The 27,915-nt window shown below is 31.8% G+C and overlaps 2 protein-coding genes across 3 annotated transcripts in view; one reads left to right on the top strand and one right to left on the bottom strand.

Annotated features, from left to right (window-relative positions):
* The window catches only part of LOC133184407 (low-density lipoprotein receptor 1-like), a 129,850-nt gene that overhangs the window by 89,374 nt on the left and 12,561 nt on the right, over positions 1–27,915 (bottom strand). For both annotated transcript variants that reach the window (XM_061319474.1, XM_061319472.1), the window contains exon 2: positions 7,009–7,140. In XM_061319474.1, coding sequence (XP_061175458.1) covers positions 7,009–7,140 — 132 coding nt within the window. The remainder of the gene's footprint in view (positions 1–7,008; positions 7,141–27,915) is intronic.
* LOC133184475 (uncharacterized) lies at positions 25,537–26,777 on the top strand. The gene is made up of 2 exons (XM_061319565.1): positions 25,537–25,588; positions 25,930–26,777. The coding sequence occupies exons 1-2, from the start codon at positions 25,537–25,539 to the stop codon at positions 26,775–26,777; spliced, it is 900 nt and encodes a 299-aa protein (XP_061175549.1).

Here is a 27,915-nt window from a genome sequence, read left to right as displayed (position 1 = left end):
TGAAAATATTTGGTCACTTTTTTGGCAGAAGCAAACAGAAGTCATGTTTGTTGCAACCATGTAAAACACAATGACAATGAAGGAGAAATCCTTTCATGTGAAGTCCGTGAGGCAAAATACATTGAACTCTGTACCAAGCCGAGGCTTATATAGCAGCTTGATATCGACGGTCTTGAGAAATCTAATATGGCGGACAAAGATAACTCTTCATGTAAGAGACTTAGAGATATTCCAGAAGAAATTCAAAATGACTCTAATTACAACATTTCCTATGAATTCGGCAGCGGAATGTGGCTCTCCAAACATGAAAGAAAAATACATGTATGTGATTTTTAATATATATATATATATATATATATATATATATATATATATATATATATATATATATTATATTATATTATATTATATTATATTATATTATATTATATTATATTATATTATATTATATTTTTATGGATAAAAATAATTTTAAAACAATTATTCAAACAAACTGATTTTAGGTAGCGAAAATTTTAAGGCATTTGGTTAAGCTGTTCTCAGTTCCCGAGTTTATACGCATTGGCAAAAATGTTAGAAATAGCGAGAAAAAATGCGAATTGAATAAGTATTTGCGTAAATGATATTGAAACAACTTCAAACTTAACAAGTTAGTTTAAAGACTTGATACTGGATGCGTTAAGGTGGTTTAATTAAGTTTGGACATTAAGCCACCATTAAGCTGCAGCTTAAAGGTGGCTTAATGGTAGCTTAATGAAGTTTGGACATTAAGCACCTAGAAGCTGCAGCTTAATGGTGGCTTAATGGTGGCTTAAAGGAATTAACTGCTATAAGCCACCATTAAGCTACCATTAAGCCACCATTAAGCGATTGCTTAAAGATGGTCTTTCGTCCTGTGATAGACTCCTAATACTGTTTTTACTCGCAGTATATATGTACGTTATATTTATAAATTATATCGCTTTTGCTGTTTCACATCGGAAAAAAGAAATTTTTGTACCGACAACGAACAGCATAAATCAACGCAAGAATTCACCATATGTTTTTGTAATTTACAGAGTTTTCATTCAGGAATAATCATTTGCAACCTCAGATGTCCGCAGTGGAATCTCTCGAACAGCTCATTTTACATTGGTCACTTCCTACCTAATTTGTATTTAAAGAGTTCGCCATTAATAGGAAAATTAGGTATGTAATTGTTTATGTAGGAATGCTGTACATTGTAATTATTTATTTAATAACTACATGTAATTCATGTATGGGATAAAGGATGTTCATGTATGCCACATCAAACTTTTATTTACTGGATGTTTAAAGTGTCTCTGAAATATGATTTCATCATTGAAAGACCAATTATTATAAGCTCTTAATTCTATTTATTCATTTTTTCATAGAAAATGGAAAAAGACAAGGTATTGTAAATGCCAAATATGGCCCCTTTTTTGATCTAAAAATCAATACACAGTTGAAATTGTGATTATTTGCAATTAGGAACTTTACACGATGCTTGTTTTAAAACCAGTATTAATTTTGCTTCGAATCGTACACAAAAGGGTGATAAAATCCCTCCATTCTGATGGGATTTTATAAAATTTGAGATACCTTTCACTTCAGGTAAAATAGAGCACATGCTTGCCAATCTGAGATTTTTTTTTTTTACACAAGATGCATCTGATACTTGTGCATGAAATAGAGATTTAGTAGATTTCAAAAAAAGAAATAGAAACAAAATTGTGAATTGAAGAAAAAAAATTATCATTTAAAAATTTTGCCTGTCCCGATCTAAATTAAACTGATTCCGACTGGAATTATATTAAATGGAAATATTTAACAATTTCACAAAAATACTAGATTGCTTGCCCATAATATGTTTACAAATTAATTGAACTTATTAAGGAAGATTTCGTACAAATTTGAAAATTAGCATTTTTTCTTAAATTACCAAATTTCATTTAAATTTCTCTATAAAATATGATTGCCTGATTTTCCTTTTCCTATATGTAAAAGTTTCTTGAATATTCATAAACTATCAACAAATTATGTGTTTCATATCCATAAATATTTGTTTATTAAAAAACTAAAATGACGTCTTGACATTTTTATTAGATTTCTATGTTATTCATTCACTAACAGCAAATTTGAAGCTCAGATATGATCTTATTTGCAACCAAAACAATTCTTTCCTTTTTTTTTTTCCTAACCCCCCCCCCCCAAATCATAAAATAATCAAGCGCTTATATAAGGTTTCGAGGATGAAATTATATTAAACATACTTAAACAGCCAGTTATTATCTGCGGATTGAAACATTTTATACTGAGATCTAGTGGAACTAACGCTGAAAAATTCATAATTTTGACTCCATATCATGGTAAGAAATTCCGTGGATTTTCTCCAGGGTAGATATGGATTGAAGTCAATCAAAGAAGAGTAATGCAAGGCAATCAATGTCAGAAACTTTGAGGAAAGGATCCTAAAGTTTTTAAGATTAAAAATTAAACTATGAACTTCATTCTTCAGGGAACAATTAGAGGCCTTTCAATTTTTTTCCGGGGATATTGGTGGGAGGGGGGGGAGTATTTGAATATCCTATGTAATCAATAATAATAATGCATTTAAAATAAAATATTTAATAGGAAATAAACGAATAAAGTAAAAAAAAAAAAAAGAATTTAAATGTTTGAAACTACGATTTCTAATTTACTTTTAGACCCTTGATTTGATGTCAGAAAGCAAAAGTGTTTCAAAATATATTAATTTTACCCATATATCAGTTACTAATTTTACCCCTTAGTGCCATTTTTAAAAATAGAGGATTTTTTTTAAAAGATTTTGGGGATGTATACGGGGTGAAAAGGTTGATTTTAGGGCACAGATGGAATGGAGAGGGTCTGGAAAGATATTTATTTGCCTTTAAATGCATATAGGAAGGGTGTATAGAGGCCATATTTACCCTCTACTCAGGGTAAAGTGTAATATGTAGGGTAGACGGTATTTTCGGTGTCTTAAAAGGACTTGCAAACTATGGATTCTTTAGATTCAGAAATATTTTTTGGACTTGAATCGAAATTTATTTTTCAAGATTATTTAGTTCTAAATAAAATTGAAATAAATTTCACATGCAAAAAAGAAGAATGCATGACAGCAAAATTAAAGGAAATAAATGTCACAAATAACATCTGAAGAAATTCCCTGAAAAAGGTTTATTTTCCTTAATCTGTTTATCAAAAAAAAAAAAAAAAAATCATGTTCAGAAATTTAACGGTTACCGAAGTTGTTGTTCTTGACGTTAAAGGTCATAATTTCTAGATGTACCCGGAACAATGACAATCAAATGTTGCAGAAAGTTTCTGCAAGATCTCTGATTTACTTCCATGATCAAAGTTCCTTCACATCCATGCTTTCATGTTTCTACGACTCTTCGATTAGAAGTTTTGGATGTTAACGAAGAAAGTTGAAGAACTTAAGTGGAAGTCTAGGATAATACCATGCAGGAACCTCTGACAGCAATTAAGGTAATCAAGTTCGTCTTTTTACCTAGAATATATATATTTGTTACTATGCACTGTTGTCTTTGTGCCAACCAGAAATCATATAGACGACTTTCACATTCATAAGAGGTATCACTCTTTGTCGGCGTAACGGTTATTTTTCTCTCTATATCCGTTGTAACTTACCTGTAAATATTTTTCACCTTCAAACGCTTCCAGACAACTTTGAACAGTTCCTGTATTGCCATAGTTGGTGCAACACAGAAAAACATAATCAACATACTAGTATATATACATATTTAATTTGTATGCCAAGTTCGTGATGTTATAGAGGGAAAACAGTAGGTACGCCGATTTACCCTAGATTGACCACGCAAAGGGAAATAACTTTGGGCATTGTGATCATGCATATGTTCGAACGCACTAACAATCATGCTTGTCAAACAATAAATCATATGCGATTTCAATGGTTATATATTTCCTAGCAAAGCAAAGTTTGTTTTGTACATTACATGACAGCTTATGATGAATTCTCACCATTTCAATACATGTATTTTTTAAAGAAATACCAAATAGTAAAGAAAGACAACTCTATAATTTTATCAATAGTCTAAAAATAGATTTTGAATACTTTCATATAATTCAAAGTAATTTCTGATCCAACACTTAAAATTTCAATTTTAATCTAAAAAGTTAAATAACAGATTATTATGTTGCTTGTTTAACTGGAAATCCTTTGGCTTAAGATAATTAACAATTTTACAGCATTTTGAAATTGCAGCAAATGGGAAACATAAACGAACCAAAAAAGTGCTCCGATGACCTTCTTAAACTAAAAACCTTTGTCTACGAGGATTTTCGAGGTACCAAAAAGTGACTCTTACTAACAGTATAATACAGAACGAATCATACTGGTCTGAATGACTAAAATATTTTTTTTTAAAAATGATAGGACACATATTAATCAACCTCTACTAAAAATGCAGGCTATGTGAATAAATTTAGATTTAGAATGTAGTAACTGTGTGATCAAGTTATGGTCATGGCTGCTGTTGAAAAGAATGTTAGATCATGTCAGGAGTGCAAAAGAAAAAAACTAATGTTGTCAAAAACATTGATTTTAAAAATCTGTATCATAATCAAACCAAAAAAGAATTTTCAAAGTGTAAAACAGTAACTGAAATACCATTTAAAAGTTAAAAATGTTGTTTGAATCACAAACAGCATAAATGAGAGTCAAGTATCTGTGCATATACCATTTACATCAGGAATGCAATATTTGATGTTTTGCTCCTCAGCATGGAAAATCTTTAATCAGTGTATGATTCTTTGCTTTCTTTTTTGGAAAATAGAGACACAAATAGCATTTTACTAAATCTATTGATTACAGGATCTGTCTGTGATTCAGATCCATATTTTTACGGCCAGAAGTGCAGCACTTTTTTTTTTAAATAAAGATCCAAGTTCAACGATGAAATAACTTCTATTTATACTAATAAGTATTCTTTGATCAATAACGACCTATTTGAAGAATAGCATTAAATTATTGACCGTTTTATTATTGAAATTTGCCTCTTTTTCAATTTTATCAATCCAGATGTGTTTTTTTAATTTTATTTATTTTAATTTTTTTATGAAATTAAAAAAGAAAAACAATGAAAAATTGTTAGAAAAATCAAACAATTCCACCACAATTTCACTGGAAAAAACAGTATTTTATGCTTCACAATTCTACTTTGAAGGCCCGCGTGCTCTTGGTCAGGAGTGCAACAAAAATGTTAGAATTATGGATGATAAAATACGAATAAATATATGGGGGAAAAAAATGATGAGTACAATATTTTTGGTTGACATCAATTGCTTACAGTGTTTATCAAATGAAGTGAAATTTCCTATGAAATATACTTTTGTCTTATAAATAAATATATTTTTAGCTAGTTTTGTGACATTAATAGGGAATAATTTAAGATATAAAGTCAAATTTAAACAATTTTATGCATTTTAACTCTGAAGTATTGGGACTACATATATTGTACAATTTCGTTGCAATTTGATGACAAAACTTTTTGATTTTTTGTTCTATGGTTTTAATTTTAAATATTACTACAGTCAGGAGTGCGTGCGATAAAACTGTTTTATAATTATCAATGAACTTAATCTCTCTTAGCTTAAAAATAAATTGCAAAAAATGTTTGTTACTATTTGTTATTGAAATCATTATGTCTATAACAAATTACAGTCATTTTTGGACATTTAACAGTTAATTCACATAATAGCTTTTATCACTAAACATATACATCTATTTTCAAATATATATTATATAAGCAAATACTCATATATGGAAGATGTATATGATTTAAAAAAAATCAAAACGACAACTGCTCTACAAACTTTGAATAAGTAAATGCGTATATAATTTTTAAAACAATGATTAATGAGAAACATATGAGATGTCAGGAGTGCAACGAGACAAGGTAAAATAGGATCACTTCAGTATCTAGTATTTTTGTAAGACAACTTATATATCAAAATTCTATTTTTGGCTTAGATTTGAAAAATTGACTACATGGACAAAAAAGGTAATTTTGGGGGAATTTATAGTGTCATGTGCCTTTCATATTAAAATTGTTCAAACCAGAATTGAGACAATTAATGTAAAATAACAATCAACAAGATGTGTTTGTGAAACACTGATACCCCCGTATGACAACTTATGTAGAGGAAGATTAGACTTTCTCAAATGCAAATTAAGTATGTTGGTATCCAAAGTAAGGTCTTGTCCCTAGGAATATTCCAGTGAAATTTGAAAGCCCTAGCAGCAACCATTGAAAAGATATGGAAAAGGTTAAAGTTTTTCAAAAGTTAGTCAAACATCAAGGTCAAATAGTAAAAGAATTACACATGTGATGTATGAAAGCCCTAGCACCAACTGTTCAAAAGTTATGACCAATGTTAAAGTTTGGAAAATTTTGTAAAACTGGGTCAAACTCCAAGGTCAAGGTCAAAAGTGGTGGTACTCAAAGAAAGGTCATGTCACAAGGAATACACATGTGAAATATGAAAGCCATAGTTCCAACCAATCAAAAGTTATGAGCAATGTTAATGTTTTTGCAGACAGACAGACAGGGCAAAAACTATATACCCCCGAATCTTCGATACGGGGGTATAAAAATCCATTTTTTCCACATATACAAGAGAAGAAATTCAATCAAGGTTTATATCTAATCATTTATATCCCTGACACAAGTCTGAAGGATAAAAAAAATTATCATTTCCTTTAATTATATATTTTAAAAAGTCTCTTAGGATGTAGTAATATTTTCTGTTTTCAAATGAAGTTCTGTTTATAAAAATACTGAAACTTTAACTAGAATGTATAAACAGTATGAACTGATATAATTGAAAAATATGTTATGGTAAGTTGATTTTTTGTTTTAAATCACTTTGCCGTCATCATCCGATGAATGGATGAGCAAGGGAGTTTACCGATTTATAATCTTCCATAACCAGTACACTCACGACAATTTTCTTCGTCTGATTTGTCATCTTCGTCGATACAATCATAGTCTCCATCACATTTCCAGCTTTCCGGGACACATCGTCTCAGACATTTGAACTGGTTATCTTCACATACCAGTGGTTCAGTGTCGGCTGTGAAAAATAAAATATCCTCTAAAACTCTGACAAAACTTTGTTTACGCTATTTGTACATGTAATATCCATTTCAATTAAAGCAACCCGAAGTGTGAGTCGTGCAGAAAGATGGGGAATATAAATACCCTGAATAAATGTACTATGTATAATACTGCATATTTGAGCTCATCTCACAATATGCGTCGTTATCAAAGCTCTACCCTGTTATTAATGTCATTATTCGCCTCTTATTTTGCGAGAAACTGATGATTTAGTAAAGTCGGAATTTTGTTATCCACCCATACAGTGTCGGTACTTAGTCACTATGTTTCCGGATTATCTCCCCTTTTCTATGCATCAATGAAAGTGAAAGGTGGGTGAGGAAAGTATCTGATTTCATTTTTGTATTTTGAAATAGTCTATCACAATTTCTGTTTTTTAAAGTTAATTTTCAGTCAAAATAAGTAGCATTAATTATTTTATTGACATTTATATCTCTCGATGGCGAATATTTGATTGGATGGAAACAGATCGATTTCCCACACCGTCCTTCCGTTGTACTGGCACATGTTACAAGGGATAACAATGGCAATAACCAATTTCACCAACAGATTTTGAATAAAGAAAATGTTATTTAGTTGAATAATCGTGAAAAGAGAGCCAGCGTGAAAATTATTATTATTATAAACTTCAAATTTATTCGAGTACCCTTCTTCAAGGTCAAAAACGTATCTGGGCTGGGATTCATAAACATACTTAGATTTGTGCTAAGTTTCACACTTAAGTATAAAATAAATTTTTAGCTAAGAAAAAATTCTTAAGTCATATTCACATGAATTCTAAGTGCAATTCTTAGCTAAGTTTAATTCTGAGAAAATTAAAGCACTTAAGTTAGGTCACCCTAGCAACGCATACAATTTTCTAGTTGGATGTAATATAGCATGGTTTCTTACTGAAATATTAAAATGTCTTCTGTAAAACATTATTTTTATTTTGATAAAGAAAACTTAAGTATTTCTTATCTACCTAAGACACCTCCTGAGGACACTTAACTTTATGTCAATACTTAAGCACTAAATATGTTTATGAATTACACTTAAGTATTTCTACCAAATTTAAGTAATACTTAGGGACTTAAGTATAAAATATATAACTTAAGTGATTTTTTAAACTTAAGAATATGCTAAGAAGTTTTATGAATCCCGGATATTTAGATACTTAAATGTCCCTTGGCCATATATTTTGAGAAATGTCCATATTATTCTCACAGTGGCTTCTGTAACATAGATTTGTTATATATATTTATCAGTTTAGTACTTGAAAACATTTAGTGACCAAAAAAAAGGTTATTGTACAAGGATAGTGCTACCCTGTACCTTTAAAGCAGTAAGTAAATAAATACAGGTTGAAATTAATTAAAATACAGTAAATCTATTGCAGTGCATCCAAATGTTATTTAGCTGAATTTACAAATGGAAGTGCTGTATTTAATTTTAAGTGTATATATACATAATAGTTTATTTCCAATCAACCCCCCCCCCCCCTCCCCGAGAGGCATGAAAAAGACACATTTCTATGGAAATGCAGTAATTAATTGTAATATAAAATCATGTAAAGTAAAATACATGCAGAGCAAGTTGTTGTGCTTTACAATGTTGTATTACAATAATGCATTATAATATGTATATGAATAAAACATGAGGTAGATGTGTATTAAATTGTACAACACATTTACTATTGTCACATGTAGTGGCAAAACTCTAGGTAGGTAAAAATGAATGCATGAATGATGACTTAATATTAATATTAGAGACATAAATATCAGTTGGATGGAAGCATTACAATGAGCAATTCAGGCTATTTAAAATGTGGGCATGAGCACCCTAAGTCGAATTGTACATTGTCCAAATCCACAATACAGTCAAATTTGAGCCAGCAGCATCCTCACCTATCAGGGTATCACTTCTCCTATAGGGGTTGGCAAGGAGGACAATTTCGGCCTCCACCAGACCGATAATAGAAGGGCATCACAATTTGAAACACAATTGTTCACCAGTTAGGGTAGATAGGATTCCCCATATTTTTAATAAGTAACTAAAATTCTATCAGGGCTAGCTACTGTTTTGCATGCCGGGATATCAAATGGGTTCAGATTAATTAAGATGGACACGTTAGGCAAAAGTTTTTCTCTTTTGGTTTACGATTCCGCCGACCCTAATTTTCACCAATCATGAAAATATTTTTCCGGATTTTTCTCAGCTGAACTGGTGGGTTTTAAATTTTAGTATGCATCTTAGTCGAATAAGCGCTTATAAATATATGAGACCTTTACAAACATTTAGGTGACCGTAAATAAACACATGTGCAAACCAAAAATGGCAGTTCTGTCATGTAACAGGGTAATTCCTCACTGAAAGCAATGACACACACTTGAAGAACTTTTTCTGCATGGGAAAGTGAATAAAATCTTGGATGCATGATCCCTTTCTCCAATTGCAATGTCTCAATTGGCTAAATTCATACCGTAATATTGGGAGAGTGTATGCCCAACCCTGATCGACCTAGCAGACACAGTTACACCTATAGATAACAGGGATTTATCAGTGCCTTCTCAGGGGCCAAAATTCGGCCCCATTCCCAATTGAAAATGAGTTCAGTTTTCCCCAATTTGGCAGTATTTTTTTGCCAATTGGTGAACAATGCTTTAATTTTTAATTATCTTGAAAAAACACAAAGTAAAATTGTCTGACTGTCTGTAATTTTCATCTATTTAACTCATTTAGCAAAGCTACAGTCATAAAACATGTTTAAAAACACTGTAAAAACATCGCCAACTTTTAATTCGAATTTCCTCCGTTTTCTAAAAATGATGATGTTGTGTAATTATATAGATTTATTAAGTTATTTCCACCTATTCAATTGATCTGCGAGTTAATGGTAAGGACTTAAGGCATTATTTTAGATAGACAAATACATTTTCAATGCATTAATAAACATTAAAAGAGGACTTTTAGAAAATGTGTACCTAGTATAATTTTTTGCAGGAGGTTTATAATCTCCAGAAACAGAAACTATATGACCTAAATTCAAATCTCATACACACATGTACTACCCTATGTTGTATAAATGCTTTACACTCATTGAAGTCCAATTTACTTTTATTAGTCTATTATTCATAATTGATCTTGTATGATGAAGATGGATCATATTTAATTGTCGTTTGGTTGCCCAAATTAGAGTTCATGCTGAAATGTTAAATGAATTACCCCTGAATACAGGATTTAAGTAACATTTTAAATTTTTTTCCAATTTCATCAAATAGCTGATAATTTATTCCCAATTCCCCAAAAATGGTGTTTCCCAAAATAGGTTGATAAATCCATGGATAATAGTTAGGCCAATTTAGTGTTGAGAGATACATCTTAGTTGAAGTAACGTTGACCGGTATTTCACTGGATAAATTCAAATGTGTATAAAACATTTGTTAATTTATAGAAGTAAATTCAATATACAAATCTCTGCAAATTTCATACTTAATTGAGATCAAAGCCCTTTGAATTACTAAGTAAATAATGAGCATTGCCTACTGTGCAGGTATATAACAAAAATTTAAAGAAGGACTTGATTGAGAAATTATTAGGCTTTTGTGCTTCAGGTTGAACATTAAATTTGATAGCTGCATGATCAAACTATTATAACCTTTATTTCAACGTCAATTACTTTTGATATTGTTAAACAATTAAATTGTATTTTTCTTCAATCTAAATTTAACTTAAATTTGGACCATTATTTTTAGTTTGTGGGGATACCGAGGTTTATAACACATCACATATCACTGAAGAGCACATAGAGAAGTTGAACATCATGAACCAAGCACTGATTGAAAAAAAAATCAAAACTATATGTAAATGAAAATGACATTCAGTCTAAAGTTAGAAATGAATCAAAATTATATAAAAAGAGTTATGTGATCTAGACAATAAAACTTAAAAGTACTATTGACGTGTATTATTTTTATTAGAATAAACATTGCTGGTATTTTAAAATGAAGCTGTTGAATCCTAAATTATTTTTATTTTTATTTTTCGATCACCCAATACATTTTTTTGAGACAGAAAATCGTAAACCAAAAAAAAAAATAAAAAATAAAAAAATAAAAACTTTGGCCTTAGATATATATTCTGTGTCTGCTCATTGGTTCAGTTTTAAGATTATAAAGGAAATCAAGGAGGTGCGGGCTATTGGGTCATTTTCAAAACTGTGTCCACCTTGCATAATCATGAACTTCTCCAACAGAGCCTGTACTTTAATTGAGTGAAGGTTTAATGATAACACGTTTATTGTCCTCTCTCTCCTGCCCCCTAAAGCCCCTTGGGTATGATACATAAATTTATAGAGTTGTGTTAAGTAAAAGTTTTGTACCTTCTCAAGTTAACCTCAAAAACTCAAATAAACTTATATTATTATCACATTATATAGAATATTTCTTGTTTAGGTTTGGGAAAGTGTTTGATTTTACATGTAGGAACTAATCTCATCAAGGGAGTTTTCTTTCAATGTAATAAAAGCTTCTGGTTTTATTTGATATTTTTAGGCACACAAGGGCCTTTTAGGTTCAAATATAAATACAATTCTACAAATACAAGTCTAAATAAATAAATAAATAAATAGGTAAAATGAAATGCAGATGATTTTAGCATAGCTTCAGGATACAATTGTCACAAAAGACATTTTTACTTGACAAGTTTGTTAGAAATATGCACATTTAATTCATTGAGTTATCTGTCTTATCAGAGGGTTAGTTAACCTTGAAATATGATTATGCAACTTAAATTTCCTGACCTTTTACAATTTTACGCGAGTAACTTAGTTTTGACAAATGAATAGATTATAAAGATCCTAAATTGTTACAGTCAATGCAGGCATATTGGGAAAGGGCTGTGGATGTGAATCTTTTGTTTTTTGGTTGGGAAGGAGCATTGATCAACGGTCAAGCAGTTAGGGAGGGAAAAGGCTATAATAAAACATTATGTAAAACTGGGGCCTAATTTTTGGTCATTGATGGTTTCTGTTGTGTCTCAAAGTGGGAAAATGAAAATAAAAAGATTTGTAATTTAACTCAGGAAAAAATTGCTTTAGTTCAAATTTTAATTCATGGTTCTTAAACTCACAAAAGGTGATATGTTTGGGAAACTGGTTTTATTCATCATGAAATATAAAACATAAAAAACAGCAAGACAAGATTTACTATTAATCTGCTATGCAAGCAGATGCAAATTCTTGGGGTTGAAGGGGGAGGGGGGTTAGACATATATTGTTCCATAGACCTGAATTGAATAGAATCTGATCCTTTTCCTGCAATGTTTTGTATGTTGTTCTCAGAAATGAGGCTACCGGTTTGTTAAAGACAGCAATTCCACAAAAACTGCTGACACAATATCATGCATATATCTAGTGGGCATTTCTCCATTGAAAATGTCAGTTCAAACTCAATTGCCAATTACATATATGTCATTGGTGTACACCCCTCAACTAAGCAATTAGCATGCATGTGCTTTTATAATTATGTTTATATATTAATGTCAAAGGTGATTCAGATGCATCGTCAATGCATATTAAATTAATATAGTTTACATCTATGTATCAGCTGGTGGGTACAAATGCAAATCTGAAGGAGTTAAAGATTCATTTTAGCAAAACTTCCCCAGCATTTTAGGGTATTAAATAAAGGATAGGTTGCCATTGCCTTAGCTCATACTTGGACAAAAATTTGTATGCTGGCCTTCATATAATTACGCATATTTACAACTTTTAAAACAGATTTGAAGTCCATATATTTTTTTTCCCATCCTAGTCTTAACCATATTTTTGCCTTGGGGTGAGGGATGGAGGTAGCCCATTCTGAATTAATGTTACAGTTTCAATATTCCTGGAGTAAGAAGTTTAAGGTGACAAGTTGCAGATTTTGAGAGAGCATCAGCTGGGCAAGGGTCTGGAATATAGAATTTAGTCATATAGGTACTTCATATCTGATGCAGTACATATACATCTACAAATACTTTGGAAACATTTCATGGTCCGCCATTGTGTCTCTTGGGTTGGAAGGTAATTAGTAAGCAGAGCTTGGTTTCAAAATAAGTGGTATGACCTCATTCCTTTAGAACCAGAGCAGCTTCTGTTGAGCAAAAATGGTTTTCCAGATTAGGTAATAAAGATAGCAGGGAGATAGGTATCTCTTAATCTGTTCTCTAATTTACAAAGTGGGAATGTGATAACACTTAAATTTTTGGCATTGCAACATTGTCAACAATGCAGGAACTGCAGCCATATGCAGATGTGAAAAGGGGGGGGGGGTTAAAGAGGATTTGTGCTTTTTTATTACTTGTTTTGCAATCTCAGCTGGAAAGTAGTTTAGAACTTTTCAAATTACTTAAAATAAATAAATAAATAAAATAAATGAATAAACAAATAAATAAAATACAAGAATAGGGTAAGTGGGGATTAGAGATTGATATTATTTACATATTTTCTTACACCAGACTAGTCTAGTTCTTATTCATGCCTCAGAAAAAATAACCTGTTGTTGCTAAAAATATCAGGGTAATAAAAAGACCCTAAGCAGAATAAACAAAAACTTGTACTAGATTCCAGGGAGGGGGTGGGGTGTTTTCAGGCACACTTAATTTGTAGGGAAACCAGATCATTTATCTTAATACAGCAGGGATGGCTGATAAAGAATTGATTTAATCTTTTATTGAAGATACAGTGAGTAGTGCAGACAATGAGAAAGTGGTATTCACAGTGGGTGGTGTGCTGAGGGTTTTGAGTGGGCTAGGGGTCCACGGTGGGTGGTTAAATTGAAGCTGCCTAACCCCACCAGGTGGCGGTGGGCACCTGCGGTGCCCATGTGGCGAAATCGTCACCTTCAATTTAACCATTGAACTATTTATATTCTTGACTTGTTGTGGTTGATGTTGATATATGTGATGGTTGATGTTGATATATGTGATGTTGACTTTGAAAATTATATCTCATATAGAGTAAATCTAAAGCAAAATTATGTAATTTAATTGATATAATTAATTATAATTAATATAATTAAAGATAATTTGTTTTGAAATGTGTCCGTAGCACGATTGAGGTCAACCCAGCGTGCTACTTTTCCCGTCAGGGAGGGCACAACTTAATTGTTGATGTTGGGGGATGTGCCAGTTTGCCGGCTGCCCCACTGTTGTGTAGACCACTGTGGACAATACCTGCCAACTCGAATAAAACATAAAAAATAAATAAGGCATTTGTTTTAAATATATTAAGGTCTTTGGTAATCATCAGATAATAGACTCCTAATACTGTTTTTACTCGCAGTATATATGTACGTTATATTTATAAATTATATCGCTTTTGCTGTTTCACACCGGAAAAAAGAAATTTTTGTACCGACAACGAACAGCATAAATCAACGCAAGAATTCACCATATGTTTTTGTAATTTACAGAGTTTTCATTCAGGAATAATCATTTGCAACCTCAGATGTCCGCAGTGGCATCTCTCGAACAGCTCATTTTACATTGGTCACTTCCTACCTTGATGCTTAAAGGACTTATCGCATGTTTCTAAATTATTTGAAATTAAAAGCATAAAACGTTCATTATGACCACAGTTTATTAATTTTGTGTTTTTATTGCGGATAAACCACGGTAATTAATCAATTATTGACTCAAATGAAAACCCCTGATTTAAAAATCTAAGTTAGATAGCGATCATGTGACCCTGTGACGTCAAAGGCGACAATGGCTGATCATCTCTTCACGTTAATCTTACGAAAATATATGTGATACAACCTGAATTTTCTGCGTTGTGGACGACCAAATCGCTTATTTTATTGATATGAAATTGAATATCCAACCTTATATGTTAGAATTGTCAGCAAGAAAAAATCTGTTAACATTGTAAAAATAGCAGCGACGATAGCGAGGGATACACGGCGAAGACGAAGAAACTCGCTATCAGAATATGATTCGATTTGTCATCTCATCACATGTATTTACATATTTGATTCACAATTTTAACATAATATAACTTTGTTGTTCTTTGTTTTTAACATAATATTAATTATGCAAGTCTTCATATGTTTTTTAAAGGATGGCGATCTTGAAAAATAATTTCCCGATCATGAAATATTGCCGTAATCAGAGCTACAGATTCTAAATGTTTGGAATAAAAAAACGAAAATACCTAATAAGCCTTAAACCTTAGAACTAGTTAATGTTTCTATAGTAATTGAAAAGCACGTTAGGAATTAATTTTTTCACCATTTTTTGTAATTAAGCTGCAATTGTCGTTGATAACTCCGTAAATAGTGTGTATATTTTCATCTCTCTATCACTGAATTGTCGCCTATGACGTCAGAGCAGTATTTCGCCGAAATCCGACTGAAATATGCATATCGCCATATTTGAATTTCAACTCCCAATATCTCTTAATATATGCTTTCAACAACGTTTATTGGATTCAGTATTTTAATAAACAAGGTTGTAGATAATATTTATCATAAAATCAAAATATATACTGACACGAAAAACAAACGCAAGATCCGAGTTTTATAGAAAACCAGACACAAGGGTATATAGTAAGGACATCTTCAACTTTGTGTAGTCGGTAATTTTACGGTTCAGTGATTTTCACCGGACTGAAGTCCGCCGATAAAATTTCACATTTAGCCCCTCTCTCTCTCTCTCCCCCTCTCTCTCTCTACATCGAAAGCTTAAGCTATAATTTGGGTTTACAAGAGTTTGTTTTTGTTCATCATGAGTATTTCAACATTATTCCAAAAACTATCCTAAGGGTTCCTGAAAATGACTAAGTGCGCATTCCAATTGCACTCCAGTGGAAAATTCTAAAAGTTGAAAGAGAATTGCAGATGCAAAGATGCACAACATGCGTATTCCTGGTACGTAGAGCACTAACTTGACTGAAAGTCCGTGGACCGGAAGACCAAGTGTTACTGAATGTCTTAGAATCAAGGAATTCGACTTAGCATCTGAAAAACAGGCACTTAGAAAAAAAACTGAAAGAATATTTCTTTTGCTATAATCAAGATACTGGTGAACTCAATGCATCGTAAAATCAAGAGACTGGTGAACTGGAGAAAAATATGATCTTTTATTCTTTTAACTTTTCAACATAAAAGACATCTATGCAGTTTTAATTGGTCAGAAGCCAGTAAGCAATACTACGGCCACACTAAATATAAGAAAATGATTAACTTATGATTCAATATTAAATTATTTGTTCATGAGTTTTGTTTTGTTTTTTTGTTTTTGTTTTTGTTTGTTTGTTTGTTTGTTTGTTTTTTTTTGCCTTGTCAAATGGACCTTTGAAACATGTTACAAAAAAGGTTTGCACATACATGTGTATATGGAGAAAAATAACATTTCATTTTTTTTTTGGTCATTTTGTTATCAAACATTACCATATTTATTGCACAAAAAAAATTAAAACTTAATTTTATCTTCATAAGCAAACCGTTTTCGGTCCACTCTGCTCCATATAAAATGCTGAGTGGACAAAACTCTTGGTGAAAATAATTCAATGCTAATCTTTAAAGAAATTTCGATCCAAATTTACAAATAGCTAAAATTTTCGTCTTTAGAGGAAAAATAAAGTTCTACATAAGGAACTAACCCAATTGTTCAGTATGATTTAAATATTTATATATTAATTGTAATGATTAGTGTGTTGGGCCATATCTACCAATTCAGAATCTGAGGGGATATTTGGATAATAGACTCTCCCGAAGAGCTGGTCACCCCTTTGGTAGGTAGACTGAGCAAAATGTATAAAATCTCTCAAAATCTGTCCCAAAATCTGCTCAAAAGCTCAGGATCGAACCTCCTTAAAGAATCAAAGATATATACCATAAAAAGCATTAGTGTAAAGAGAACAGTCTAGAGGAATTGTGTTGAGGTACTGGGAGCAAAGTAATTCTGAATAAGGTTGAAAAAGCCTGGTGCTTCAGAAAAACAAACGGATCTGTGGCTGTTTCAGGAACTCAGCGCGTTACCTTGCTCAAGAACCATTTTGATTATTTTACAAATATCCAATCGATCAAATAAGAGGAAAATATATATCAAAATTGCCCCTCGTAGAACCCAGTAGATTTACACATTACAATATCATTACCGAAAACTTTATCAGTTAAATAAAGCTTACCATTTCCGAAAGTCTATTCTAATTCCCATTTCGTAAGCCATGTTATATAAACTGTTGTCTCCTTCTCAGCAAGGGGAGGTTAAGGAAGATTTTGAGCAGAATAATTCATTGAATGTAAGAGCGTGTCTCCGGTAAAACCATGCAAAATGCGAAAAAAGGTCCAGAATTAAGGTTTTTAAATTGACATAAGTTGATGTTTGAAAGGTAATGCTTAGAAACATCAAATTTTGAATCGAATCGATCTATTTTTAGTAACAGCATTTTTCATATAAGCTAATTTTTCAAGGATTTTACTGAAAAATGTCATTTTAATCACAAATGTATTTGAAAAGATGTCATGAAATATCCATTTTTAGGAAGTTAATAGCAGACATTGGACAACCTCTTTTTAGCTCTTCTAAGCCAAAGGCTCAAAGAGCTAATGCTATGGCCATTTGTGCGGTGTGCATAAACTTTTTACAATATGGGCCATATCTCAAGAACCCCTTGGCCGATTTTTGTCAAATTTTTCACAGAATATCCTTGGCCCAAGGGCTCTCATTTCTACTAAAACAAGAGATGTGACCCTCAAACAAGGGGAGATAATTAGGAAAATAAAAACTAAAGTACTGATTGTTAAAAAATCTTCTTCTCAATAACCACTGGGCAGATTATCACCAAACTTACACACAAGGATGAGGATATGTTGTATATTAAAAATTGTTCAAGGCATCACCTTGGAGCAAAGAGCATGGTCTTGATGTCACTTCAAAGTTGACCAAAAATTATGTTTTGTTAAAATATTGATATTTTGCTTACTATAAGGACTAGGATAATCAAATCTTGTCAGTTGATGCATCTTAGGACCTCATATCATGTTGACTCGGAAGTAGGTTACGGTGACCTACTTTTTGAATTTTGCAGACTTTTGTTTTCAAATTGATAAAGATGCATATTTTGGACACTTCAAGGCCTATGATCATCGAACTTTGTCAGTTCATGCATCTTGAGTCCTCGGAGTACGTCAATTGAAAAGTAGGTCACCTTTACCTACTTTTTGAATTTTATGGGTAATCTTTTCCAAAACATTTAAGGTCATTATTTCAGATACTGTGAGGTTTAGAATCATCAAACCTTGTAAGTAGATGCATCTTGGAACTTTAAAACATATTTATCAAAAACTAGATCACAGTGACCTATTGAATTTTGCAGGCGTTTGTTTTCAAATTGTTTCAGAGCCATATTATGGACATTTTAGGGTCTATGATCATCAAACTTTGTCAGTTGATGGATCCTTGGTCCTCGGAGCATGTCAACTGAAAAGAAGGTCACAGTGAACCTACTTTTGATATTTTATGGCTATATTAAATATTTCAAGAACTAATTGGCATAGAATCATCAAATTTTGTCAGTAGGTGCATCTTGGAACTTTAAAACATATTTATCAAAAAGTCGGTCACAGTGACCTATTGAATTTTGCAGACATTTATTTTCAAATTGTTTCAGAGCCATATTATGGACACTTTAGGACCAATGATCATCAAACTTTCTCAGTTGATGCATCCACGGATGCGTCCACGGAGAATGTCAACTGAAAAGTAGGTCACCGTGAACCTACTTTTGAAATTCTATGGATATAATTCAATATTTCAAGAACTAATTGGCTTAGAATCATCAAACCTTGTCAGTTGATGCATCTTGAGTCCTCAAAGTATATGAACTGAAAAGTAGGTCACTGTGACCTAGTTTTGAAACTTTATGGCTATATTTTAATTTCAGTATGAAAACCTATTAGGATCAATTTATGGAGAAAAAAAAATTAAAAGGCATTATAAAGCCTTCTGAAAAGGCGTAATAACGCGGAAAAAGGCGTTATTACTCCTTTCTAAAAGGCTGCCCCCTCCCCTTCAAAAGCACGGGTCTGTCAATAATGGCATAATAAAATGGCCTGGCATAATTATGGCTCTTCAAAAGACATGATAACGCCGTTTGGAAAGGCGTAAATACGCAAATGAAAGAAAGATTAAAACAAACAATACCGAAACAATAAAGAATAACCTCTCATTTCCCCATCTGCTCTTTTTAAAACAACCATAAATAGTGTCGGATGTAGTATATTTCCACAGAATTAGATTAGAAATTTGCTGTAATAATTGGACGCATTTTTTAAAAATTTGCTTAAACTGAGATTATTTATCCTTAGGCCTAAAAGTACTTCACACTTTCTCCACCGCCCCCCCCCCCCCCCCAAATATAGCTATAATTAGTTATCATTATTTCATTTCCAACAATATTCATCACCAATTATCAAAATATACAATAAAACGACAGTAATTATAAAATACTCATCAGCAATATCTACACACCGATATAGTTATATATATTCATATATATACAGGGAAACCTGTCTAAATAAATTCGACATGCACTGGGAGACAAATTTTTTGTGTTGGAATAGACAGGGTGTCTGATGAACATGGAAAAATAGTAAAATGGAAATTAAAATAAAAGTTGGAATTCACAGTTTAACGGATTACATAGGTGTTAGATTAAATAGTTATATATATACACTACAGTCAACGCGGTTTCCGTATTTACCGCGAGTCCTCGCGGTGTGAAATTGATCGCGGTTTAACACAGGTAACTCAGGTAAAACCGCGTGTTCTCGCGGTACGGGTCCTCAACTAATCCACACCATCGGGGTTTGTGTTATCCGTCTCAGGTAAAAAATTATTCTCTTCATGAACGCGAGTTACCTCCCCCGACGGAAAAAAACACAACAGAACAAGAATGAATAGAAGTAAAAAAAAAAATTAAAAGGATAAAACCAGTCTTAGCAGTTATTTAGGTCTCCCTTTTTATATTTGATTAATTTATCTTTTTTACTTATTTCAGACCTCTTTCAAAAATAAAAAAAAGAAAGGAAAGAAAAGGAAAGAAAGAATGCATGATATGGAGACAACTAGATATTTAATTATATATTGTGTGTTCATTTATTGTTCTTAACTTATTCTTAAATATACATATGCATTAATTTTGTAGATCACAGTTATTGATCATCCGATAACTCAATGATTTAATTCTCAATTGAAAACAACTTTTCCGTCATTTAACCATTTTTAAATAAGTAAAATAGCCGCAATACTAGTATTTAAAAAAAAAAAGGCGCTCAAAATAAAATCTTCAAAGGAATAGATTTTTTTCTGTATTCCTTATTAATAATTCAAATTTCCTTGAAAATTTTAAACTTGAGAAAGTACGTATGAACGTACATCATGTATTATAATTCTAGACTCTTTTTCATGACTTCCAATCTGGTGCGCTTTGTACGGTATTTATCCAGGTATTACAAACAAACTATGATTCGGGTGTAAAATATGATTTAAAAAATATATCCTGTCTATAAATATTATCATTCAAACTTTAATTTACTTTAGATACATGTTTATTCGTAAATAGCAAGCTTCACCCTATTTTGATTTAAAAATTGAATTAATTTTCGGTCCATATCAACTGATAATTCAAAAATTTAAATCTGATTCAAAGTTAGGTTAAGTTTTCATTCGTTAATTGTTTTCTAGTGACTGACTTCCCATGCTCTGGCCATCACACTTTATCTTCATGCATGTGATACCCCTTCCTGAATTTACGTTGTTTTTTTTTTTTTTTTTTTTTTTTAAATTTATTTACCTTCAATTACAGGCAAAAAACGTTATTAATAGCTCAGAGAATCTTACAGCATGTGCAAATATGCAACATTCGATTTTGAAATTTAATTTACTTTACACTGATAAAATACAATTGGAATAGACAGAAGTTTCTACGTGTCCCCGGGCTAGGTTCGAGTTTGTAGTACGCACAGTCAGAACCTCGGCACTGACACAGACAGGAAGTGTTATGTAATAGATATACACATACGTCTGCACAACAATAGATTAGATTTCTTAAAGTTGTGATTTACCTGTATTGCATACCTGGACATGCAAAATTTTGCATTCATATTGAATAGGAATCCGCTTCCTAAAACTTGAAATACATCGCAAACTATGAAATAATTTGTCATTTTATAAGTGGCAAATTATTTTATACAACATTTTCCATTGATTCAATACAAAATAAATTTCTCAGGAACTATTAGAAAAATGAAATTTCATTCAGAATCCCTCCAGAATTTGAAAGCTTTAAACAAACAGCAAGTTTTATGCATTAATATTACATAGAAAAATAGATTGAATAAGTATCTCATATTCAAAAATCGACGACGATAGGAGAAAGGGGGGGGGTGGTTTTAATGAGACGTACTGTACATATTTATTGATTATTTTCTAAAGATATGCTATGTATATTTTGGGCATTCATGAAGTGTGTTGATTAAATAAATATATACTGTATAGTGTAAACATAAACATACAGACAAGTTTCCTGATATGTCCCCTCGCCGTTTATTTTAGATTTTTATTCTTAACCCCCACCCCCTCCCACACAAACTAATCCTCATGTTTCTCTACCCAAAATTACAGTGTGTAATTTAACACCCACTCCCTTAAATGATTTTAAAGTTTCTGTTTTGTGAAACCTTTCTCTTTGGTTTCAATAATTACTCTAACAGTCCCAAGTTTTTCAAGGTCGCCGACCAATAAAAAAGAAGACTTTTATTGTTATTTTTTTTAAAAAAAATTCTTTATACGAGTATAACGATATTTTTGTGATTTCAGGATTGCGTTTGATCAGTTGATATAACCTACAGTACATGTATGATGGGTGATCAAGGTGTCAAGACCGGCTACTGAAATATGGTCATGTAATACATGCAGTTTTTATGGATTGAAAACACGGTTATCGTAAAAGGGCTTGATCATCTCGTGAATTTTCCGAGAACCCAAAAATTTATTGTGGGCGACCGATAGGATAAGCTACGCCCCACTGCACACGCTGTGATTGTGTAATACATGTACACGTGTTTGGTCAGTTTCAACTTATTTAGTTCATGACTTCTCTGCTTAATTATCAGCTGAGAACGCAACCATTTAATTCTTTTAGCTTTATAAAAATGACAATCTTTTAGAATGATGAACAGAGCTGTTATCCATTTTTTCATTCAGGCCCATAAGTCTAACAAATGAGGTAGTGATCAATATCGTTAATTCAAATATTCGGGATTATTGTAAATAAATAATATCTGAATATGTTGGGAGAGGTATTTTGGCGTGAAATTATGTGTTTTCATTTTTTTTTTCAGTTATATATACATTGCAATTTTCAATTCGAAAAAAAAAACCCACTGCCGTGATACTGTATGAAAAAACTGTTATGATGAAAAAAGGGCGTAATATAAATCGAATCGATATTTACTACAATAAAAAAAATTATGTTGAGTTATAGATCTCCACAATATAATTTAGGTTACTTATTAGAAACTACAACAATGATAATATTTTGATAGAATAAATGCCAAGTATCATTCAAATATCACCCTTTAGACAGAAAGAAAAAGATTTTATAAATTATTTCTAGAATTTTAAAGCTATATATGGCGTATCTGAGTTAAAAAATAAAAATACGAGATTGAGTGTAGATGAACATGATATTTGTTATTTAAGTTCAAATTAAAGTTTTCGCCGATTTTGAACTTGAATAACCCCACATTTCTATAGTTAAATTGACTTTAAACTGTGTCTGATTGGTATAAAATAAATCAGTTATTGTTTTAAAGAAGATGGGTGAACAAGGCGTGCAGAATGCCTAAAGCTTCAGATATTAATAAAATCATATTCAATTTGTGAATGAAGTATTTAAAATAAAGTTCTCATTATTGAAATTTATGAAATTATGATTAACAAAACTTTTCTGAGAAAAAAGATCTCGGAAAAAAATATTCTTTTATTAAAAAAATAAAATGGTATTCGTGGGATTCGAACCCCTATCAATAAAAATCCGGGGTATCATATTGTTTTGAGACTAACACGCTAACCACTACGCCACGCAGCTCCTGACGAATAATGTCATTTAAATCATGTTTGTGATATGACCCTTGACTTAATGGACTTCAAGTATTTCTCGGAAAGATGCGAATGCTTAGTCATAAAAGTGTACTTTTAAGGTATAGTGGGTCTTTGCTCCATGTTTTTGTTAACCAAAAAATGTATATTTTTATGCAAACTTTTAGGATCAACTTTCAAAAAAATGGAGCGAAGACCCACTCATATCGAAAAATTTTGTTAAAGTGTGAGAAAATGATCCTTTTTGTCCTCTTTAGTGTGTGTATGCTATTTCGTAGGCAAATAATTTCAGTCTTTGTGAGATTTTTGTAAATTGTAGAGATTTAGCATAAAATATACTTTATGTTAGATGAAATATCAAAGAAATTTTTTATATAATTGAGATTTTATTTTTCACTTCATGTTTGTCGCACTATAGGCACTTCGCCCGCCTTGTTCACCCATCTTCTTTCTAATATCTATAAAACGCGATTGATTTAAATTGTGTAATTTACAGAAAAGTCCTATCTTTATATAAGGCAATAAAACAAATAGAAAGACCTTTTTAATTTTAGTAAGCCTGAACTTGTAAAAAATATGCCATCTATGACTTAAATATGTTTAAGCCACATTTTAAAAAAAAAGATCTTAAATATTCACAATTTAATATCCTTACTTTGACATTAAGGATTATCGACTTCACATTGAGTAAAATACGGTAGAGCACACCGTCACGGTAATCTCGTGTCCCCGCGATCACCGCGATGATAAAACCGCGACGGTGTATCGCGGAAAGGATTAAAACACCATCGCGGGGGCGCGGGAAAATACGGGATCCGCGTTGACCGTAGTATATATATATATATATATATATATATATATATATATATATAGAGAGAGAGAGAGAGAGAGAGAGAGAGAGAGAGAGAGAGAGAGAGAGATAGATAGATATAAATGAAATAGACTGCTACTGTTAAGCTATAATGTTCAATTTACATTTAGTTTAGGTTTAAATAATTTCACAAAGTAATCTTCCTTGGCTGTCCTTAATTGTTCATTATTTTCTAGAACTTTATAAAATGGAATAATTAAAAAAGTTTTTATTGGCACATGAATCAAAATGTTCACTGCAGGAGAGAAGTTTACATTTAAATTTGGTAAAACATTTTCCGTTAATGCGAATATGTCATGCAGTATACTGTATGACTTATACTTCATGCGGAAAAACTACAATGGCCATAAACAACAAATAAGGGACATATTGTTGTTTTGTACATATTGTCGTCGTCGACAATATGTACCTACCCTAACCGCACATATTGTCGTCCATCGGTACATATTGTCGCCGGCTGAAAAGTTACACGTGTACATATGCTGGCGATTTTATGTGCCTCACCTTCACTGTACATATTGTCGCCCCACAGATATTGTTGCTTAAAGATTTCTTTTTTTTCTTCTTTTTTTTTGGGGGGAGGGGGTAGTTTTGTGAATGTAATTGACATGTGAATCACACTTGCGTGTCTCTTATTCTACGTGACGGTACATTTTGTCGTCCTGTACATATTGTCACCGGCGACAATGTGTACCTACAATCAATCCATATAAATATGACTATAATTGCTTTGCTGTTTTTGAAAAGATAATCTTTAAAGAAATTTCCCATATATCCCTATGTAAAACATTGATCGCCCATTGTGGCCCAACCCTAGGCCCGGTTTGATTTGAAGATACTTGAATCTGCGCTACCTGAGAATGCTTCAGTATAAACATCACTAATCACGGGCCTACTGCTGTTCTCAGTGGTGGATCCAGAAATTTCAGACTGAGGGGGGGGGGGGGGGATTTAAAAAAGTCGTTTGTATGTAAAGGTGTGTTACTGTATATGTTAAGTTTATTCATGAAATTTTACCTGTGGACTAAATTGAGAGTACACTAGTATGTGTCATTTTCAAAAAAGTTCATTTTTTTTTATTGGCATATTTTTGAAAAATGAAAGTGGTTTAACTATGACTTTTTCAACTTTATTTGAATAATACAGTATTAAACTACAAAAATCCATCGCATTGCAGAAAAGAAAATATTTCTTTAAAAAAAAATATTGACATTTTATCTTAGTCATTCAAACTTTAATGTCCTTCCTGTTTTTTTTTCATCAAAAGAGCTGTTAATTCTTTATTTCAAAATTTTCTTCAAATTTTCTGTAGTATATTGTTAAAAAACTAAAAATTTATCATTGAATGCCAGGATGCTGGACAATTTAAACAAGGAAACTACACTGGTAACAGTAAGGACTCAGGGTAACAGGAAGGACAAAACAATGTAACAGGATGGACAATGAAATCTAGAATTTTTCCCCATTGAGAGCCTCAGTCTCAAATGAGATGAAGTTCAACTGTTCAAGGTCACGTAATCATAGAAGTTTGTGTCTTTTCATAGTTCAGACGCGAGTTATGTTAGGTCCTTCTTTTCGGATTTTATCTATTAAATTTTTCACTGGTTTTGTAACCGGTGGATTTTAGCAATATTGGTATTCAGAACACATGTTCTTTTGCGCTTTTTCCCATGTGGGAATATTATAGCGTTGCACATTTTGTTCAACACGTGTTGATCACGATGTGCAGTACTTGTTTTCAGTGAGTTTGTAATCGGCCTTCTCACGAACTTAGCGATGATGAATCTGATGAAGAGAATTCAGATAAGTCGGATGCCGATGACGCACTCAATTTCCTTATTGAGGGAGACGATAGTTTTCATGGTTCATCAGATGATGATGAAGTCTCTGCTCTTAATGAACTGTCAGAATTTTTCGGTGATGAAGACAAGACAAGCGAGCCGCTAAGTTCTGAACTGGCAAAGATAATGGAGAAAATGTTCATGACCAAAACTAACTCGGAGAAAATTAAAGAAATCTCCAACAAGTATGATAGGCCAAAAAACATTAACAATGTTTCTGCACCAAAAGTCAACAAAGTCATATGGGAAAACATGTCATCCAAAAACAGAGCAAGTGACATTAAATTACAGACTACCCAGAATCTTGTAGGAAAAGCCATGATTCCGACATTGAGACTGTTTGATATGCTCATTAATTGCAACTCGAAAAAAGGGTTGGTTGATGTTAAGAAGGCAAAACAGCTGTGTAGTGACATCTTGAAGTTTCAGAAATGTGTTTTCCATAACTTGTCTTACAAGAGGCGGGAACAAATTATCCAGCCTGAGAAAAACAAACAGTTTGTTAGTTTATGTTCCGCAGAGAGCTCTTCAGAAAATTTATTTGGAGACGACTTGGGCAGTCAAGTGAAGAATGTTATAGAGGCAAAGAAACTTGCGCAAAAGATATCGAACAAAGATTATGGTGGGAAATACAGGATCCCCAAATTCTCCAATAGCTACGAGAAGAAGCTAAGGCATAGGACCGGAAAGAGCAATTTTTTGGCCAAACAGTTCAGTTTCAGCAAGAAAAAGAAGGGGGAGTCAAATCAGTAGTTACACATGATGTTGGTATGTCTAATATTTGTACAAATGTAGATCAGTTTGTATTGAAGAACACGCCTCAAGTCAAGTCAAGTAAAGTAAATTTTATTTATAGTCGGCATATATATACAATATAACATAATAACATGAGCTATGATAGCTCTTTAACCGACTTTAACAAACCCTAACAAAAAAAATACTATAGTAAACTATAGTTAACTATAGTACCAAAGTAAAAACTTTGGAACTTTGATTTACTATAGTGAAAACTTTGGAACTTTGATTTACTATAGTGAAAACTTTGGAACTTTGATTTACTATAGTAAAAACTTTGGAACTTTGATTTACTATAGTGAAAACTTTGGAACTTTGATTTACTATAGTGAAAACTTTGGAACTTTGATCTACTGTAGTGAAAACTTTGGAACTTTGATCTACTGTAGTGAAAACTTTGGAACTTTGATTTACTTCGGTGAAAACTTTGGAACTTTGATTTACTATAGTAAAAACTTTGGAACTTTGATTTACTATAGTAAAAACTTTGAAACTTTGATTAAGTACGATGAATCCTGTGGAATTATGTTTATGATTCCCATTCTTTACATTTTATGATATTTCAAGTTTAAGATTCATTAAAGCTTTAGAGAACATTTTTAAAACCCGACCCCTCCCCTAAAAGAATAATGTACAAGATATGAATTTTAATGTAAAGGTTGTCGCTTGCGCCGATAAATAAGCAATATTTATTTCAATGCATTTAATTTTAATCTTATGCAGATGTAACGTAAGTCTTATTTATGGAGAAAAAATAATATATTATTGTGTCATTTAGAATCAAAATATCTGCTTCATCAACTTCAGTCAACATGTATTTTTTTTTTAAATTTATAAATGTAAATATTGCATTTGAATTAACTACTTTGTATCTTTAAATAAAGATGTACAACAAAAACCAGCCTCAACCAACCCCATATCCACCCCTCCCCTAAAACGGTTAATAATAAAAAAAAAATAATAAAAATACATAAGTTGTTAAAGTAATGAAAAAACTTTGAAACTTTAATTAAGTATAGGGAAAACTTTGAAACTTTAATTAACTATAGTGAAAACTTTGGAACTTTGATTTACTATAGTGAAAACTTTGGAACTT

The sequence above is a fragment of the Saccostrea echinata genome, unplaced genomic scaffold (genome assembly GCF_033153115.1).
Source record: "Saccostrea echinata isolate AGI-Se365-2 ecotype Australia unplaced genomic scaffold, CSIRO_AGI_Sech_v1 ptg000010l, whole genome shotgun sequence".
Taxonomy (NCBI): domain Eukaryota; kingdom Metazoa; phylum Mollusca; class Bivalvia; order Ostreida; family Ostreidae; genus Saccostrea; species Saccostrea echinata.
This window is presented reverse-complemented; position numbering and strand designations above follow the sequence as displayed.

Coding starts and splice junctions, on each gene's coding strand:
- LOC133184475 (XM_061319565.1), top strand. CDS start 25,537: ATGCTGGACAATTTAAACAAGGAAACTACACTGGTAACAGTAAGGACT. Junction 25,589..25,929: donor GGTAACAGTAAGGACTCAGG/GTAACAGGAAGG, acceptor GTTTTCAGTGAG/TTTGTAATCGGCCTTCTCAC.